The 17731-nt window shown below is 39.1% G+C and overlaps 1 protein-coding gene and 1 long non-coding RNA gene across 15 annotated transcripts in view; one reads left to right on the top strand and one right to left on the bottom strand.

The window, feature by feature from the left end:
* The first annotated feature begins 7273 nt into the window (after nucleotides 1-7273).
* Nucleotides 7274-17731, top strand: part of TENT2 (terminal nucleotidyltransferase 2) — a 74556-nt gene continuing 64098 nt past the window's right edge. For 4 of the 14 annotated variants that reach the window (XM_055366960.2, XM_055366955.2, XM_019013598.4 and 1 more), the window contains exons 1-4: nucleotides 7274-7649; nucleotides 7891-7955; nucleotides 14496-14669; nucleotides 14877-14966. In XM_055366960.2, the coding sequence (XP_055222935.1) occupies nucleotides 14533-14669; nucleotides 14877-14966 (227 nt within the window). In that variant the 5' untranslated portion in view covers nucleotides 7274-7649; nucleotides 7891-7955; nucleotides 14496-14532. Of the gene's footprint in view, nucleotides 7956-14495; nucleotides 14670-14876; nucleotides 14967-17731 lie in introns of all 14 variants that reach the window. The other 10 variants (XM_055366958.2, XM_055366956.2, XM_055366957.2 and 7 more) reach the window with 6 other exon arrangements.
* On the bottom strand, nucleotides 11786-17158 carry LOC134757592 (uncharacterized). The gene is made up of 3 exons (XR_010131731.1): nucleotides 17103-17158; nucleotides 16816-16847; nucleotides 11786-11998 (listed from the first exon to the last, which is right to left on the bottom strand). It is a non-coding gene; the product is annotated as an uncharacterized lncRNA (long non-coding RNA).

Here is a 17731-nt window from a genome sequence, read left to right as displayed (position 1 = left end):
TTCATAGCAGCATTATTTATAATAGCCAAAAAAGTAGAAACAACGCTAATGTCCATCACCTGATGAATGGATAAACAAAGTGTGCTATACCCTATAATAGAATATTGGGCTGATAATACTTTTCGGTGGGAGAGGGGGCACTGTCCTATGCATTGTTAGGATGTTTAGCAGAATCCATGGTTTCTACTCCTTAGATGTCAGTAGTAACTCTCTCCTCTTAAGTCGTGATAGCCAAAAATGTCATTGCCAAATGTCCCGAGGACAAAGTCACCTCCAGTTGAATACCACTGATACAAATTAAGTCCTTATATTCTTCACTGCCATTCACTTGCAGTTTTAAAAAACTTCCAGTTTTATTTAAGAATGTTCTTAATGAAGCAATGAAAATTGCAAATTGGATTGTCTTCACCCGTGAATACACATCTTTTAAAATATTCTGTATGAAAAAAAGAAGCATTTATAAAGCACTTCTGCTGCATACCAAAGAACTCTCAAACAAGTGCTTTTCTCTAAGCACTTGTGGGAATGAGTTGCAGGCTGAACTCACTGATTTTATCATGAAACACCATTTTAATTAAAAGATCTATTGACTGACAAGCTGGTTATTCACACTTAGGTACTTGGAAAACATTTTCATGAAAATAAATAACATCTATTTGTTGACACTGATATAACTGAACTTTCAAGCAAAAATAACAATTTGGTAAAGGTTGCATCATCACTGTGATCTTGATTGCTTCCAAATACTTAAAGATTCTGGCCGGGTGTGGTGGCTCACACCTGTAATCCTACCACTCTGGGAGGCTGAGGCAGGTGGATCACCTGAGGTCAGGAGTTCAAGACCAGCCTAGCCAGCATGGTGAAACCCTATCTCTACTAAAAATACAAAAAAATTTAGACAGACATGGTGGTGCGCACCTGTAGTCCCAGCTACTCGGGAGGCTGAGGCAGGAGAATTGCTTGAACCCGGGAGGTGGAGGTTGCAGTGAGCCGAGATCGTGCCACTGTATTCCCCACTGTGCGACAGAGTGAGACTCTGTCTCAAAAAAAAAAAAAAAAAAAAGCTTAAAGATTCTTCTTCTGATGAGATTGGAAGTGATATTAACAAATGTGATGTGTTTGATAATGTACGGTAAAATGTGTCAACATTTGGAAGATCTGCATAACTCAGTGAACAAATATTTCTAAATGACGAGTGTAACATGTCATGAATCATGCATGGTTTGAGAGATTTATTCAAAGTGCAACACGCGGTCAGGTGCGGTGGCTCATGTCTGTAATCCCAGCACTTTGGGAGGCTGAGGCGGGCAGATCATCTGAGGCCAGGAGTTTGAGACCAGCCTGGCCAACATGGCGAAACCCCATCTCTACTAAAAATACAAAAATTAGCCAGGCTCGGTCGTGGGCACCTGTAATGGAGGCTGAGGCAGGAGAATTGCTTGAACCCAGGAGGTGGAGGTAGCAGTGAGCCAAGATCGTGCCACTGCACTCCAGCCTGGGTGACAGAGTGAGACTGTCTCAAAAAACAAAACAAAACAAAACAAAACAAAACAAAACCAACACAAAAACCAAAGTGCAACATGGACCAAAAGCTTTTTTTCTTTTTAACAGCTTCTTTGAGGTATAATTGAGACATAATAGGTTCTACATGTTTTTACCTATAAATACACAAATGAAACTACCAGAATAATCAAAATAATGAACACGGGTATCACTCCCAAAAGTTTCTTTGTATTCCTTTTACCTCTTCCTCCTGCCCTTCTTTGCCCTTCCCCGTCCCCTACACCCTCATCTTCCAGGCTGCCACTCACCTGCCTTTTCTCACTAAGGATTTGTTTGCATTTTTTGGAATTTTATATAAATAGGATCATATATACTTTTCAAAAAATCTTTTTCTTTCACTGATTGCAATTACTTTGAGATTAATCCATGTATCATTGCTTGTGTCAATAATTTATTTTTATTCTGAGCAGTATTGTACTGTATGGATATACCATGAATTGTTTATCCATTTACTTGGTTTTAATTTTCTTTTTTTTTTGAGACGGAATTTTGTTCTTCTTTCCCAGGCTGGAGTGGAATTGCGCGATACCGGCTCACTGCAACCTCTGCCTCCTGGGTTCAAGTGATTCTCCTGCCTCAGCCTCTCGAGTAGCTGTGATTACAGGCATATGCCACCCTGATCGGCTAACTTTGTATTTTTAGTAGAGACAGGGTTTCTCTATGTTGGTTAGGCTGGTCTCGAACTCCCGACCTCAGGTGATCCACCCACCTTGGCCTCCCAAAGTGCTGGGATTACAGGCGTGAGCCACCGTGCCTGGCCTGGTTTTAATTTTTTTCTTAAATTTATTTTTAGTTTTGTTTTTAGAGATAGGGTCTCACTCTGCTTGTAGTGGTAGAATCAGAGCTCACTGCAGCTTCAAACTCCTGGGTTCCAGTAATCCTCCCTCTTCAACCTCCCTAGGAGGTAGGAGCAAGTTTGTCCAAACCGCAGTCCACAGGCTGCATATGGTCCAAGACAGCTTTGAATGCAGCCCAACACAAATTTGTAAACTTTCTTAAAACATTATGATATTTTCTTTCCAATTTTGTTTTTTCTAGCTCATCAGCTACTGTATTTTATGTGTGGCCCAAGACAATTCTTCTTCCAGTGTGGCAGCCAAAAGATTGGATACTCCTGGTATAGGTAGAGATGGGGGTCTCACTATGTTGCCAGGCTGGTCTCCAACTCCTGGCCTCAAGCAATCCTCCCACCTTGGCTTCTCAATGTGCTGAGATTACAGGTGTGACCACTCTCAGCCCATCTGCCTGTTAATGGGTATTTGTGTTACAGGTTTTTTGTTTTTTTTTTTGTTTTTTTTTTTGGGACAGGGTCTTGTTGTGTCACCCAGGTTGGAGTGCAGTGGTGCAATCACAGCTCCACCTCCTAAGCCTACACGATTGTCCTTCTTCAGCCTCCCTAGTAGCTGAGATTGCTATTTGTTTTTAGTAGAGACAGGGTTTTGCCAAGTTGCCCAGGCTGATCTCCAACTCCTGGCCTCAAGCAATCCTCCTGCCTTGGCCTCCCAAAGGGTTGGGATTACAGGTAATTACAAATACAGTTGCTATGAACATTTGTGTACAAGTCCTTCTGTGGACATGTGCTTTCATTTCTTTTGAGTAAATACCTAGGGATGGAATGTCTGAATCATATGCAAATAAATGTATGCTTACCCTTTTAAGAAACTTCCTAAGTTTTTTCCAAAGTGCTTGTACCATTTCATATTCCCATTAGTAGTGTATGAGTTTCAGTTGCTCTATGTTCTGACAAATTCTTGGTATGACTAGTCTTTTGGAATTTACCATCAAATAGGTAGGGTATGTTGTTGAGGTCTTAATTTATATTTTTCTCTTGATCTGTATTTCTTCTAATGACTAATGATGTTGCATACCTTTTCATGCCTTTATTTGTCATCCATATATGGCTTCTTTGATGAAATGTCTCTTCAAACCTTTTGCCCATTTTTTTGGGTTACTATTGAGGTATGAGAGTTCAAAAAATAGACACTCTGGATATAAATTTTTTTTTTTTTTTTGTGGACAGAGTCTTGCCCTGTCACCCAGGCTGGAGTGCAATGGCGTGATCTTGGCTCACTGCAACCTCTGCCTCCCGGGTTCAAGTGATTCTCCTGCTTCAGCCTCCCAAGTAGCTGGGACTACAGGCGCCTGCCACCATGCCAGGCTAATTTTTGTATTTTTAGTAGAGTCGGGGTTTCACCATATTGGCCAGGCTGGTCTCGAACTACTGACCTTGTGATCTGCCCACCTCGGCCTCCCAAAGTGCTGAGATTACAGGCGTGAGCCATCTTGCCCAGCCTGGATATAAATTATTTACCAGGGCCTGGCATGATGGCTCACACTTGTAATTCTGGCACTTAGAGAGGCTGAGGCAGGTGGATTGCTTGAGTCAAGGAGTTCGAGACCAGCCTGGGCAACATGGGGAAACTCCATCCTCTATAACGAATACAATAATTAACCAGGCATGGTGGTGCACACCTGTAGTCCCAGCACTAAGGAGGCTGAGGTGGGAGGATCACTTGAGCCTGGGAGGTCGAGGTAGCAGTGAGTCGTGAGCATGCCACTATACTCCAGCTCTTTTGAGACACAGCAAGACCCTATCTCAAAAAAAAAAAAAAAAAAAAAACAACCACACACACACACATTCTTATCAGATACGTGATTTGCAAATAGCTGCTTCAGTTTTTGGCTTGTCTTTCCATTCTCTTTCTGGGGCTGCAGTGAGCTATCATAATGCCATCATACTCCTGGGCTCAAGTGATTCTCTGCCTCAGCCTCTCAAGTAGCTGGGACTACAGGTGCATGCCACCATGCCTGCCTCAAATTTTTGATGCTGTTGTAAATGGTATTTTAAATTTCAATTTCAGATTGTTTATTGCTGGTGTACTACAAATGCCATTGACATTTGTGTATTGATTTTACGACCTGTAGTCTTGGTCATTTATTTGATCTGATAGTTTTTTGTAGATTTTGTGCCAGAGTTTTCAATAAATAAAACAAATAAAACAGTTTTACTTCCTTCTTTGCTAATTTGAATGCCTTTTTTTTCCCTTGCCTTATTGCACAGGCTAGAATCCCCAGTACAATATTGAACAAAAGTTGTCAGAGCAGAAATCCTTGCCTTGTTCCTGATCTTAAGTTGAAAGCACTGTTCTTCACCATTAAGTGTGATGCTTTTTATAGACACTCTCTATCAAGTTGAGGAAGTTTCCTTGTAATCTTAGGAATGGATACTGGATTTTGTCCAATGCATTTGCTGCATGTATTGAGATTATCAAATGGTTTTTCTTTTTTAGTTTGTTAATATGGTAAATTACATTGCTTGATTTACCAATGCTAATTCAACCTTGCATTCCTAGGATAAGCCCCTGTTTGGTTATAATGTATTATCTTTTTTATATATTTTTATGTATTTATATATTTATATATCTTTTTTATATAATCTACTCTTTTACTGCCTTGTCTCATGTAAACCTGTGTAATTTCCCATTGGGTACACCTTAGGAAAGAGTCTTTAAAGTTTTCTCCGTAAAGCAAGTACCAGTATACTCTTTTATGGTCAATACAATGCTAATTCAACCTTGCATTCCTAGGATAAGCACCTGTTTGGATATAATGTATTATCTTTTTTATATACTGTGAAATAAAAGTGACTAGAATTGTGCATATTATGTTTATGAGAGATATTGGTCCATAGTTTGCTTGTTTAATATCTAGAGTTTGGGTATTAGTGTAATGCTGGCCCCACAGAATGAGCTGGGAAGTATTCCCTCCTCTTCAATTTTCTGGAGGACTTTATCTAGAATTGGAATTATGTTTTCCTTATATATACCATGTTAACACCCTACAAAAGAAAGCCTAAGTAGCTGTAATACTATCAGACAAAATATACTTCAGAGCAAAGAACATTATCAGGAAAGAGGAGGGTCATTTGTAAAGTGGATAATTTCATAATAATGAAACTTTCATAAAGGATAAATTCATACAAATAAGAGAATAACTATGTTTATGCAACTAATAGCTGAGCTGCAAAGTACATGAAGCAGAAATTGATAGAACTACAATTGAAAAAAACCAGTAATAGTCAGAAATTTCAATACTCTCAATAATTAGTAGAATAAGTAGACAGTAAATCAGAAAGGATATAGATTTGAACACTAATATCAACCAACTTGACATGATTGACATTTATAGAACACTCCATGCAACAACTGCAAAAAACACATTCATTTCAAATGCACAGTGAGTATTTACCAAGACAGACTATACTCTGGGCCACAGAACAAGTGTCAATAAGTTTAAAATTATTAATAGTGTACGAAGTACCTTCTCTGATCACAATGGGATGAAATCAGAAATCAGTAACAGGCAGCTACCCGGAAAACTCCTCCACATTTGCAGACCAACACTTACAAAAAACCCATGGTCAAAAAAAGAAAGCAATAGGGAAATTACAAAGTATTTTGAAATGAAGGAAAATGAAAATACAATATATGAAAATATGTGGAATGTAGCTAAAACAGTATAGAGGGACACTTATCACACCAAATGCCTGTACAAACAAGAGACATCTAAAATTAATGGTCATCAGTTTCTGAGTTAAGAAACTAGAGAAACAAAACAAGAAATTTAAAAATTAAAAAATAGCAGAGTAAAGTTAACAATAAACATAAGAGCAGAAATCAATAAAATAAAAAACAGAAAACCAGTAGAGAAAATCCGAGAAAGCAAAAACGGGCTTTGAGATTTGAGATCCGTAAACCGAGAAGCCCCTCGCCAGATCGATCAGAAAAAAAGACGACACACAAATTACCAATTTCAGAACCTGAGGGGTCAGATTTTATAGACATTAAGTGGACAATAAAGGAATACAGCTAACAGATTTGCATTATTAAACAATTTAGACATTTCTACAAATTATTAACGCTCACTCAAGAGGCGGTATCAATAAATATTGGTTGAATTAGTGAATACCAGCTATTACTATGGGCAAGGCGCTGAGTCCAGGATTTAGAGAGAAAGAAAGCATTTTTTTTTTTTTTTTTTTTTTTTGAGACAGAGTCTTGCTCTGTCGCCCAGGCTGGAGTGCTGTGGCACGACCTCGGCTCACTGCAACCTCCGCCTCCCGGGTTCAAGCGATTCTCCAGCCTCAGCCTCTTGAGTAGCGGGGTTACAGGCGCACGCCACCAAGCTCGGCTAATTTTTGTATTTTTAGTAAAGATGGGGTTTCACCAAGTTGGCCAGGCTGGTCTCGAACTCCTGACCTCGTGATCCGCCCGCCTCAGCCTCCCAAAGTGCTAGGATTACAGGGGTGAGCCACCGCGTCCGGCCAAAGAAAGCATTTTCCTTCCAAAGAAGCTCTCAGGTTACTGGAGGGGCAAAATAACAGATAAAGTTTAATGTTGCTCCGGGGGAGAAGATTAGGGGAACACTGGTTAAAGAAAGGCTTCTCTGGGGACAAGTCACTCGGCCAACACACGAAGGACCCACAGGAAACGTTTGTTACAGCTAGAACGGCTGCACGTGAGTTCAGGCAAGGGGCCCAGAAGTGGCCCTCCGGCGACTGCCTGCTCTACCCCTCTTAGTGCAGTCCTAACCCTTTCCCAACTGGTGCTGGCGGCAGTTAACAAACTCCTTCCAAATCCGGCTGTCTTGCGCCTGCGCATTCAAGCAAAGCGCGCATAGGCGGGGTGGGGGGGTGGGAGGGAGGCGGCCACCGGAAGTGTGACCTCTCGCTCCCCGCTGCCTATTCTCATCCGGGGTCACGTCGATCTTCCGGGTGTCTTTGACAGGGTTTTCTACGCCGCTTTTTCGGCGACTTTTTGCTCTTCCGCTTTTTGCCACCGCCCCCAACCTTCTATATCCTTGCAGCCCCTACCTTTTCTTGGGTTGCTTCTCCCCTGGCAGCCGTGCGGGGGGTTAGATCTCAGCCGGAGCCGGAGCTGGGCCTAGCTGTCCCACGGGCCACCACTACCTCCTTTGGTTCGGGAGAAAGCTACGACCAAGTACGCCCAGCCGTCCCCGCTCGGGCCTTAGAACTTCTGAACGGGCAGTGCGGGTAGGCCCTGCTTAGCCCTTCCCGCAGGACACCTGTGAGTTTAGGGGGTTTCGGAGAGGAACGCAGCAGTGTAGGCCCAGGTCGGGGGCGGGGCACGGGAAACTTTTCCGAAACGGTAGCGTTTTGTTTTGCGTGGGAGGTTCCAGCAGTATCTCTTGGTTATTCCAAATTTATGGGCGGCATCTGGGCTGCTGTACATTTTGAAGAATCTTAGGACCGCTTACTTTGCTTACTCGTTTTCTCTTCCTCGCGTACTGCCTCGTCCACCACTCCAGGACCAAAAGAGGAAGATAGTCTTGGGACCCTTGCATGGTGTTTCAAAGGGTGGTGAAGAACTAAGGTATGTAGCTGGATTAATTAAAAAATTTAAAAGGCATTTATCTTTTAAGCCTTAATTAAATGGCATGAAATTGCTTCAGCTTTTCACTTTGTAGGAAAATGCACAGGTTAAGACTGTTGTGTGCGTTTCTTTTCTTGTTCAGCCTTTGTAGAAAGGCTCTTCGTCTCTCAAGGTGAGAACACGAAAGGCTTATATGTCTCAAAACTTATGGATTCTCTAAATTACTTGTCTTATCTCTTTCAACTCTTTGTTTAAAGTAGCAGATATTTTTCATTAGGGTGAACAGAGAAGAAACAAAGGGAAACTGTAAAACACAAGCTAAATAACACGTGCAGTGTATGATTTTGTGAAGAAAGAGATTGTAACTAATTACTAAATCTGTGTTTTTATATTACAGGTAACATAGTAACTTTTGTAAATATCTTCATATTGTATGGTTCAGTACCACCAGGCTTCTAACACGTACTGATTAACAGCCATAAGGCTATTAATTTATACTGATTAATAGCCAGTAATAGTGACGTTACTTTGTTGGTGTGAATAGCCCTAATTATGTCTGTTCTGGAAATGTCCTGTAACAGGTTCCATGTGAAATAGGCCATTTATGAGTTGTTTAAGAAATGCCCATTTGGAGCCATGTGACTAGATTATTTTTTTGAACACTTGGGTGTAATTTAATTCTCAACCAAAAGGAATATCCTGTTCAAAACCTGGAAGTAGTTTTCACAGTGGGTTGGCAGGATTTAGGAATTGGATTTTTCGTATTGTGGAGAAAAGTGGGTTTGAGATATCAAAGGTATTTGGACAAAATGGACAGTATCTTGGTTTAGCCAGTAAAGTTCTGGTTTTCATTCTAGGTATATTCTGCTTTCTAAAGAATCCTGATGAAGGAATTATATATAACCTTGAGTGTTCTCTAATTTGTTGGAGGAGAGGTCAAGTTGAGGGCAGAAATTCCAGGTTGCAAATTCCAGGACCAAATACTTTATCACTAGAAATTACTAGGAATTAATCTTTTTTTTTTTTTTACAAGATGGAATCTTGCTCTTGTCACCCAGGCTACAGTGCAATGGCACTATCTTGGCTCACTGCAGCCTCTGCCTCCTGGGTTCAAGCGATCTCCTGCCTCAGCCTGCCGAGTAGCTGGGATTACAGGCACGTGCCACTATGCCTAGCTAATTTTTGTATTTTTAGTAGAGGCAGGGTTTCACCGTGTTGGCCAGGCTGGTCTCCAACTCCTGACCTCAGGTGATCCATCCGCCTCGGCCTCCCAAAGTGCTGGGATTACAGGCGTGAGCCACTGTGCCCGGCCGAATTAATCTACTCTTTTACTGCCTTGTCTCATGTAAACCTGTGTAATTTCCCATTGGGTCCACCTTAGGAAACCGTCTTTAAGGTTTTCTCCGTAAAGAAAGTACCAGTATACTCTTTCATGGTCAAATACAGATTGTGGAACTGATAACTTTTAAGGTAAGGAAAATTGGATATTGCCAATATCTGGATTTTTTGTATCTATCATAAAATTTGTCACGTAGGAGATGGTAGAAGACCATAGTTAATGTGGAGTAGCGTTTTATATAACTAATCTCTACTTACTGAAGAAACCTTTCATTCAGAGTATGAAGAAAATGATTTAAAATTTTGTGGAGGTCCCCTTATTTCTGTTACAGTAATAGTTTTACTGTATTTTATTTTGTGAAACTCTACAGTCTCTTTAAAAAAATGATTATGTTGTTTATGATAATTGTTTTGATGTCATTTTTATTTTCATCAAAATCAATGTGAAATGTATTAGAAAAAGGCATAGAAATTCATAGGCGTTTCATTTACTTCCTTAACTCTAGATGTCTTTCAGAATACCTATATTGGTGAACATAGAATGAATGCGTCGGAATGATTTTCCTCTACTTGAAGCCTACCTTCTTTAAAAAGAGCCTGACTTGAGGGCCAAAATTCATACTGAGGAGAGGCTGACAGATCCTTTGTTTTGCAGGGGCTCCAGAGCTTGATATATTTCTGGGAATTTGGAATATGCTAAACTAGATTTCTGCCCTAGACTAAACATCTGGCTGTGGACTCATTCTAAGTTTTTAAGCTGGGGATAATTTGGTCATTAACTTGGTAGAGTAGTTCTGAGCTACAAGTCATCTTTAGACTTATTCTTAGTTTGGATTTGGCTGTGTAAGAGATGGAAACAAGGTGAGGCCTGGGCTCTTAATGTCATTTTGCATCTTCAAATCTTAATATACATGGACCTTATTCAGTTGTAGAGGAAAAACAGCATATTTTTTATAGGTATAAACAAAAGTATCTAGGCTTTTTGCTATGAACCGATTTAAATAAACCTGAAAGTACAAGATTTTAATTCTAGTTTTTCTGAATACATATTTCTTCCATTCACTAGATTTGTAGTGTCTATTCCAACAAAATGAACTATCAAGCAAAATTTGTTACAGTGAATTGTATTTAATATCATTTTCTCATAAATCCTATGAAGTAGGATCCTATGTTTTATGGGAAATTAGGTTAGGGAACCAGAGTAAAAAAGGCCAAGAAGGAGTGTGAGCCTGAGCAAAGGGTGAAAAGTGTTCGTTGCCAGTCTTGAATCTGGCAATCCAAGATTTTTCTTTTTTCTTTTTTTTTTTTTTTTGTTTTTGAGACAGGGTCTTGCTCTGTTGACCAGGCTGGAGTGCAGTGGCACAGTCTCCTCGGCTCACTCCAACCTCCGTCTCCCTGGCTCAAGCGATCCTCCCACCCCAGCCTCCAGAGTAGCTGGGACTTCAGATGCAGACCACCACACCTGGCTAATTTTTGTTGTGTGTTTGTTTTTTTTTTGAGACGAAGTCTCGTTTTTTCGCCCAGGCTGGAGTGCAGTGGTGCGATCTCCGCTCACTGTAACCTCTGCTTGCCAGGTTCAAGCGATTCCCCTGCCTCAGCCTCCCAAGTAGCTGGGATTACAGGTGTCCACCACCACGCTAGCTAATTTTGTATTTTTAGTAGAGACGGGATTTTGCCGTGTTGGCCAGGCTGGTCTCGAACTCCTGACCTCAGGTGATCTGCCCACCTCGGCCTCCCAGAGTGTTGGGATTATAGGCATGAGCCATTGCACCCGGCTTAATTTTTTTTTTTTTTTTTTTTTTTTTTGAGATGGAGTTTTGTTCTTGTTGCCCAGGCTGGAGTGCAATTGCGCGATCTTGGCTCACTGCAACCTCCACCTCCCAGGTACAAGTGATTCTCCTGTCCCAGCCTCCCAAGTAGCTGGGATTACAGGCATGTGCTACCACGCCTGGCTGATTTTTTTTGTATTTAGTAGGGATTTCACCATGTTAGTCAGGCTGGTCTTGAACTCCTGACCTTAGGTGATCCATCTGCTTCGGCCTCCCAAAGTGCTGGGATTATAGGCGTGCAGCCTAATTTTGTATTTGTTGTAGAGATGGGGTTTTACCGTGTTGCCCAGGCTGGTCTCTAACTCCTGGGCTCAAACAATCTGCCTGCCTCAGCCTCCCAAGGGATTACAGGCATGAGCAACTGCCCAGCCCAGGATTATTGTATGTATTTTTTGCTAGGGGATTCCCTGGAATGCTGCTTAGTTCAAGATATTTGTCCATTTGCTCTGAAGAAGCTAGGGTGTACAGGTGAGGAAATATGACAGGATTATTTTCTTTTTTAAAAATCTCTTGTAAAAAGACATAAGGGTCTGCTAAAGAAAGTTGACAGACTCTTGTTTTCTGGAGGTTAACCTTGTCTCTGGTCCAAATTAGAGTCAGGCATTTGGGATGAGGTCTGATGATGGTTCATAGAATTTTGTCCACAATCTGTTATGAACCCTGGACTGGTGAGCCTTGTTATGTGTGGCCAACCTAGGGAATTTTAATCTTATGGAACTGAAAAAACAAGGAACAATGTTTGTGAGGTATTTATTAATTTGTTCCCAGATTTTTCTTTTTCTCCACTGTTGTCTCTCATAGTTTCTCCAGCCCTCCTAGTCACAATCCCCAGAGGCAGCTACTTCAATTCTTCTGGCTACCTAGTTTTTCTTTTCTCTGTTGTTTAAAAAAAAAAAAGAAAAGAAAAAAGAATAAAGCTTCTATAGTTCATTCTTTTGATTTATTTTTACTGAAAATGAGAATTTAGCACTTTTTGCACCCTCTGTCATCCTCCATATAAAACTTGTGATATATAAACACAAATGTATAAGGTAGTGTCATATATAAATAATATATAATAAATTTTATATAGTAACTCAGTTTTAAAAAAATCAGTATATTCAATCTTTGTAAGAATCAGGTAACCGATTATATTGCCTTTTTTATATTACCTATTGAGTGTTTTTTTCTTTGGTAATTTATTTTTAACTAGCTACTTTTCTGTATTTCTAAAATTATTTCTACTCTGTTAACAGAACTTATCTCTATGGTCAAATACATCAGATAATCTACCAGTTGATTTTTCTTTTCTTAGATATCTTCTTGAAGCCCTGCATCCTCCCATTCTAATTTGAACTGTTAGCTTCCCATCACTGTCATCTTGGGTAATTTACTTTGTTTCTGCCCTACATCAGATCTCCCTTTTTCTAGATTCCAGGTTTTCTTTTTCTTTTTTGATAACTTAAATGTCTAAGAATGTTTCTAGTTGCCCTTGCATTGATAGTACAGCTAGGTATAGAATTACAGCCTGAGAGCATTTCCGTCAGAGATTTGAAGTCATGAGTCCATGTCCTGTGCTATTGAGAAGTCCAAAGCCATTTTGATTTCTTGCCGTTTGTTTATAACATTTTCCCTCTTTGAATATTTTATAAACTTCCTTTTTTTGTGTGATATTCTGAAACTTCAATATAACATACCTTGACATGTAACTTTTTTACTGTGCTTTGTACCCTTTAGATCCTTTCAGTCTGGGGATTGGTGTCTTTCAGTCTTTGGCATTTTTTTGTTTTATTTATTAGGTAATGTCCTGTATTTTTTCTGTTCTTTCTGGACCTTCTGTTACAATGTTAGATCACATAGTTTAATACTTTTTTGTTTTCTCTTCTGTTGTCTTGCCTCCTTCCTGCCCCTACCACCTTTTCCTTTTTGTTCTTTCTAATACGTTTCCTCAAAGTTATCTTTTAACTTTCTGCTGGGTAGTTTTGCTTTCAATTTTATAATTTCCCAGAGCCTGTTTATTTTATTTTTTTGAGATAGGGTCTTGCCTTGTGTCCCAGGGTGGAGTGCAGTGGCATGAACATGGTTCACTACAGCCTTGACCTCCTGGACTCAAGCAATCCTCCCACCTCAGCCTCCTGTGTAGCTGGGACCATAGGCAAACACTACTGTGCCTGGCTAATTTTTTTGATTTTTTTTTTATAGAGACAGGGTCTCACTTTGTTGTCCAGGCTAGTCTTGAACTCCTGAGCTCAAGTAGTCTTCCCACTGTGGCCTCCCAGAGTGCTGGGATTCTAGGTGTGAGCCACCGCATCCGGCCCCTTTCTTTTTAAATAGCATATTCTTGTTTTATATATGCAATGTCTTTTCATTAATCTGAGATTTTTTTTTTTGAGTGTTCATTTGTTCCTGACATCGTTTCTGTTTATTCCCAGGTTTTATTTTTCTTCTGGTGATCCATGGATGCCTATTTTAAGTGAGAATATCAGGAGTCTAATTAGAAACTCTAAAAGTATGTGGGTAGGGCCTGTCAACTAGTAGGCTTCATGTTAAGTTGATTAGTTAGCTACCTTGACATTTTCTTGATGGACTCCCAAGTATTATTATGTTCTCTTGTTACTACGTTACATAGTTTCTCTCTCATTTTGTTTTTTCATAAAAGAGTTTTCTAATTGCTTGCTTTGAGAAAGTGGGCTGAGGGGTCCTATTTTTCTTTGTAGACTTTACCTGATCCTCATTTTCAGTTTATTACTTTATCCTATCCTTTGCAAGACTACAGCCTTGATATATTGGTCACTGCAAAGAATAAATATCTACTCTCCTCCCTGGATCAGTGAAAGATTCTGATAGCTTTGTACAATTTTTCCCTATTCCTGTGGAACATAGCCCTCTTTTATTGGAAGTCTTTTATATAAATTATGTAGACTTTGAGGGGAATCTCAGAATCTTATAAATTGTTAAGACAATATAAAATCCATTCCTTATTTGATCAGACCTGTAAGATCCAAATTCTAGGAATCAGGATGTCATGTGATGGTTTATACCTTTGTATAAATTAGTTTGAGAATAAATGTAATAATCTGTGGGATTTTATTAATGTCAGGTGATAACTTGGATTTCTAAAAGATTTGTTGATACAAGGGTAAAAGTATTAGGGTAAATTAATCAGAAAATTAGAAATGTGCATATATCTTGCTGTTTGAATTATGTTAATCTTAGATTTGGAATTTATTATTAGTTTTGTTACCTACAATGGCACTTAGGAGACCTATTTAACTTTGCAAATAAAATTTGTAACTTGATAACTAATTGTTTTAAGTTAGTGGATAATAGTTACCAAAGTGTTTAGTATCTTTAAGCTATGATAATTTAATGTTGTCTTTTTAAATTATCCTAGGTAGAAGAATACATGTTCACTTCCAGTGAACAAGAGCATGTTCCCAAACTCAATTTTGGGTCGCCCACCCTTTACTCCAAATCATCAACAACATAATAACTTCTTTACCCTGTCACCTACTGTTTATTCACACCAGCAGCTTATAGATGCACAATTCAACTTTCAGAATGCAGAGTGAGTATGGTGATATTTTGGCCCATGTTGTTGGTAAATTTCATTTTCTATTTGACATAAACCCTTTTTGTATGAAACTTTCGAACATGGAGAATATGTCATCACATTTTTTTTGATAGGGATGTATTTAATTTTTTTTCAGAGATTGGTTTTGTTTTTAAAGAAAAAATATGTATAAATTACTGTTCTTTTCTTTGATTTTGATAGCTTGTCTAGAGCTGTGTCATTACAGCAGCTGACATATGGAAATGTCAGTCCAATACAGACCTCAGCTTCCCCATTATTTCGAGGAAGGAAGTAAGTACTTCTTAATTATTTTAAAAGAATATTTTTGCATTTCTGAGAACTCTGTAACGGTGTATCTTGAATTAATAGTGTATGGACCCTAAGCCCTATGTTTTGTTTTCTGGGACCTGTACGATCAGATCAGTCATGGAATTTTAACATTTTTATGCGTTTAAAAATTTTAGGTGTTCTTTTGTTGATTTGTTCCTGCTTTATTGTATGTTTGTTTCTGCCCTACATCAGATCTCCCCTTTTCTATATCCCAGGTTTTCTTTTTCTAGAATAAAGCTGTTTCCTCAGAAAACCACTTTTTAATTGAGATTTTTTAACTAAATGAGATGGCCTGTATTCATTTGCTAGGGTAGGGTTGCCATAACAACGTACCACACATTGGGTGGCTTACACAACAGAAATTTATTTTCTTACAATTCTGGAGGCTAGATCAAGGTGTTGGCAGGGTTGGTTTCTTCTGAGGCTTCTTTTCTTGCCTTGTAGATGGCTGCTTTGAAACTGTGTCTTAATATGGCCGTTGCCCTGTGTTTTCTGTGTCCTCATCTCTTCTTCTAAGGACACCAGTCATATTGGATTAACGTTCATCTTAAAGACCCCACTTTAACTTAGGTAACTTTTCAGAGGTCCTATCTCCACATACAGTCACATTCTGAGCTACTGGGGCTTAGGACTTCAACATTTGAATTTCTAGGGGGACACAATTATAACATTTTCTTTCTAGTAAACTTTATGTTTTTCTTTTGATTTATCTACATCTTACACAGGTAAGGTTCCATGATAACAAATATTGTAGTGAAAATTTCTGCGTGACATAAAACTTCCTATAGTCAAGTCAGGAGTCAATTAATTTTAATCTTTGATTAAAAGAAATTCATTTATTAAAAAACAGAACTTGAGAGGTAGTTATTAAAATAACATTCGGCAATATTTGAAAGATACCACTATTACTTAAAAACCTATATAAACATTCTATAACCTTTATGTCCCATTAAAAAAAACACTATCAGTGAACAAGGTGCTGTAAAAAAAAAAAAAAAATAACACTAGCTAGGAGTTATTGCTTATTATGTAGTAATCATTATTCTAAGCCTTTACAATTAACGGTTTGATTAAATCACGTAACACTGAGGTAGATACTATTATCCCTTGCCTGTTGAGGAGAAAGCTGACTCACACAAAGGTTAAGTAACTACTTACTCAGAAGTGACATAGCTAGGATTTGAAATGTTGTATGTCTCTGAGTCATATGCTTAAAAGCACTACAGGTTGTTCTTCAGAATTGTCATTGAGAAAAGTTTTATAATAGTTCGAATAGTATTGACTTTATTCAGATTTTATTTTTTAGAAATTGCCTTTATAGCCAATTTGTGAATTAAGAATGAAAATAAGCTCCCTTAGGCCAGGCGCAGTGGCTCACACCTGTAATCCCAGCACTTTGGGAGGCCGAGGCAGGCAGATCACGAGGTCAGGAGATCGAGACCATCCTGGCTAACACAGTGAAACCCCATCTCTACTAAAAATACAAAAAATTAGCCGGGTGTGGTGGCACGTACCTGTAATCCCAGCTACTCAGGAGGCTGAGGCAGGAGAATGGCATGAACCCGGGAGGTGGAGCTTACAGTAAGCCAAGATCCCCCCACTGCACTCCAGCCTGGGCAACAGAGCGAGACTCTATCTCAAAAAAAAAAACAACAAAAAAAACAAAACTCCATTAATTTGTAGTTAAACATATTTTTAAAATTAAAATTGGCATTCTCATTAGAAGATATTCAGCATATATAGCTCTAAAATACTTTTATGTTTAAAAATATTAAATATACTTTTATGCATTTAGCACTGTATATTTTACCTGTGAGTAGGGATTCCACTTATTTTGCAGATCTATCAAGGAGAGAGAAATTGACATAATCCCAAAGGAGTGTTAAAAAACCTTCTATGGGCCGGGTGCAGTGTCTCATGCCTGTAATCCCAGCACTTTGGGAGGCCGAGGTGGGCAGGTCATTTGAGGTCAGGAGTTCGAGACCAGCCTGGCCAACATGGTGAAACCCCATCTCGACTAAAAACACAAAAATTAGCTGGGCATCATGGCGGGCGCCTGTAGTCCCAGCTACTCAGGAGGCTGAGGCAGGAGAATACCTGGAATCCCGGAGGCAGAGGTTGCGGTGAGCTGAGACTGTGCCACTGCACTCTAGCCTGGCAACAGAGCAAGACTCCGTCTCAAAAAAAAAACCTTCTATGACCCATAGAATTTTCAGGCTTAAAAGGAATTGGGCCATTTTCTGTGGCATAAAGTATTACCCACATGAACAACTTAATATATCAGTGAAGTAAATGTCTTTTTTCCCAACAAATATTTACTCTTTAATGATTTTTCCCTTTTTATTTTGCAAATACTAAAACCTCCAGAAAAAGAATAATATGGTGAATATCTGTATGCCTTTTGCCTAGATTCATGAGTTAAAAGTTTTACATTTGATTTCTTTCTCTTTTTCTTTCTGCCCACCTGCTTTTTTTCCTGAACCATATGAAAGAAAGTTGTTGACACCGTTTTACCTTAAAACATGTCAGCTTATTCCTCCTACAAAACAAGGCTTTTCTTCTATATAACCAAAATAGATTGATTATTCCTGAGAAATTTAATATTAATAAAATACTATTATCTGAGTTGCAGCTCATTTTTGAATTTCTTCGTTGTCCAATGTCTTTATAGCTTTATTCAAAAGTGTCTCTTAATTGGTCTTTCCTGCTGATGAGTCAGAACATAG

The sequence above is a fragment of the Gorilla gorilla genome, chromosome 19 (assembly GCF_029281585.2).
Source record: "Gorilla gorilla gorilla isolate KB3781 chromosome 19, NHGRI_mGorGor1-v2.1_pri, whole genome shotgun sequence".
NCBI lineage: Eukaryota > Metazoa > Chordata > Mammalia > Primates > Hominidae > Gorilla > Gorilla gorilla.
The sequence above is the reverse complement of the archived record's forward strand: the minus strand, read 5'-3'. Positions and strand labels throughout refer to the sequence as shown.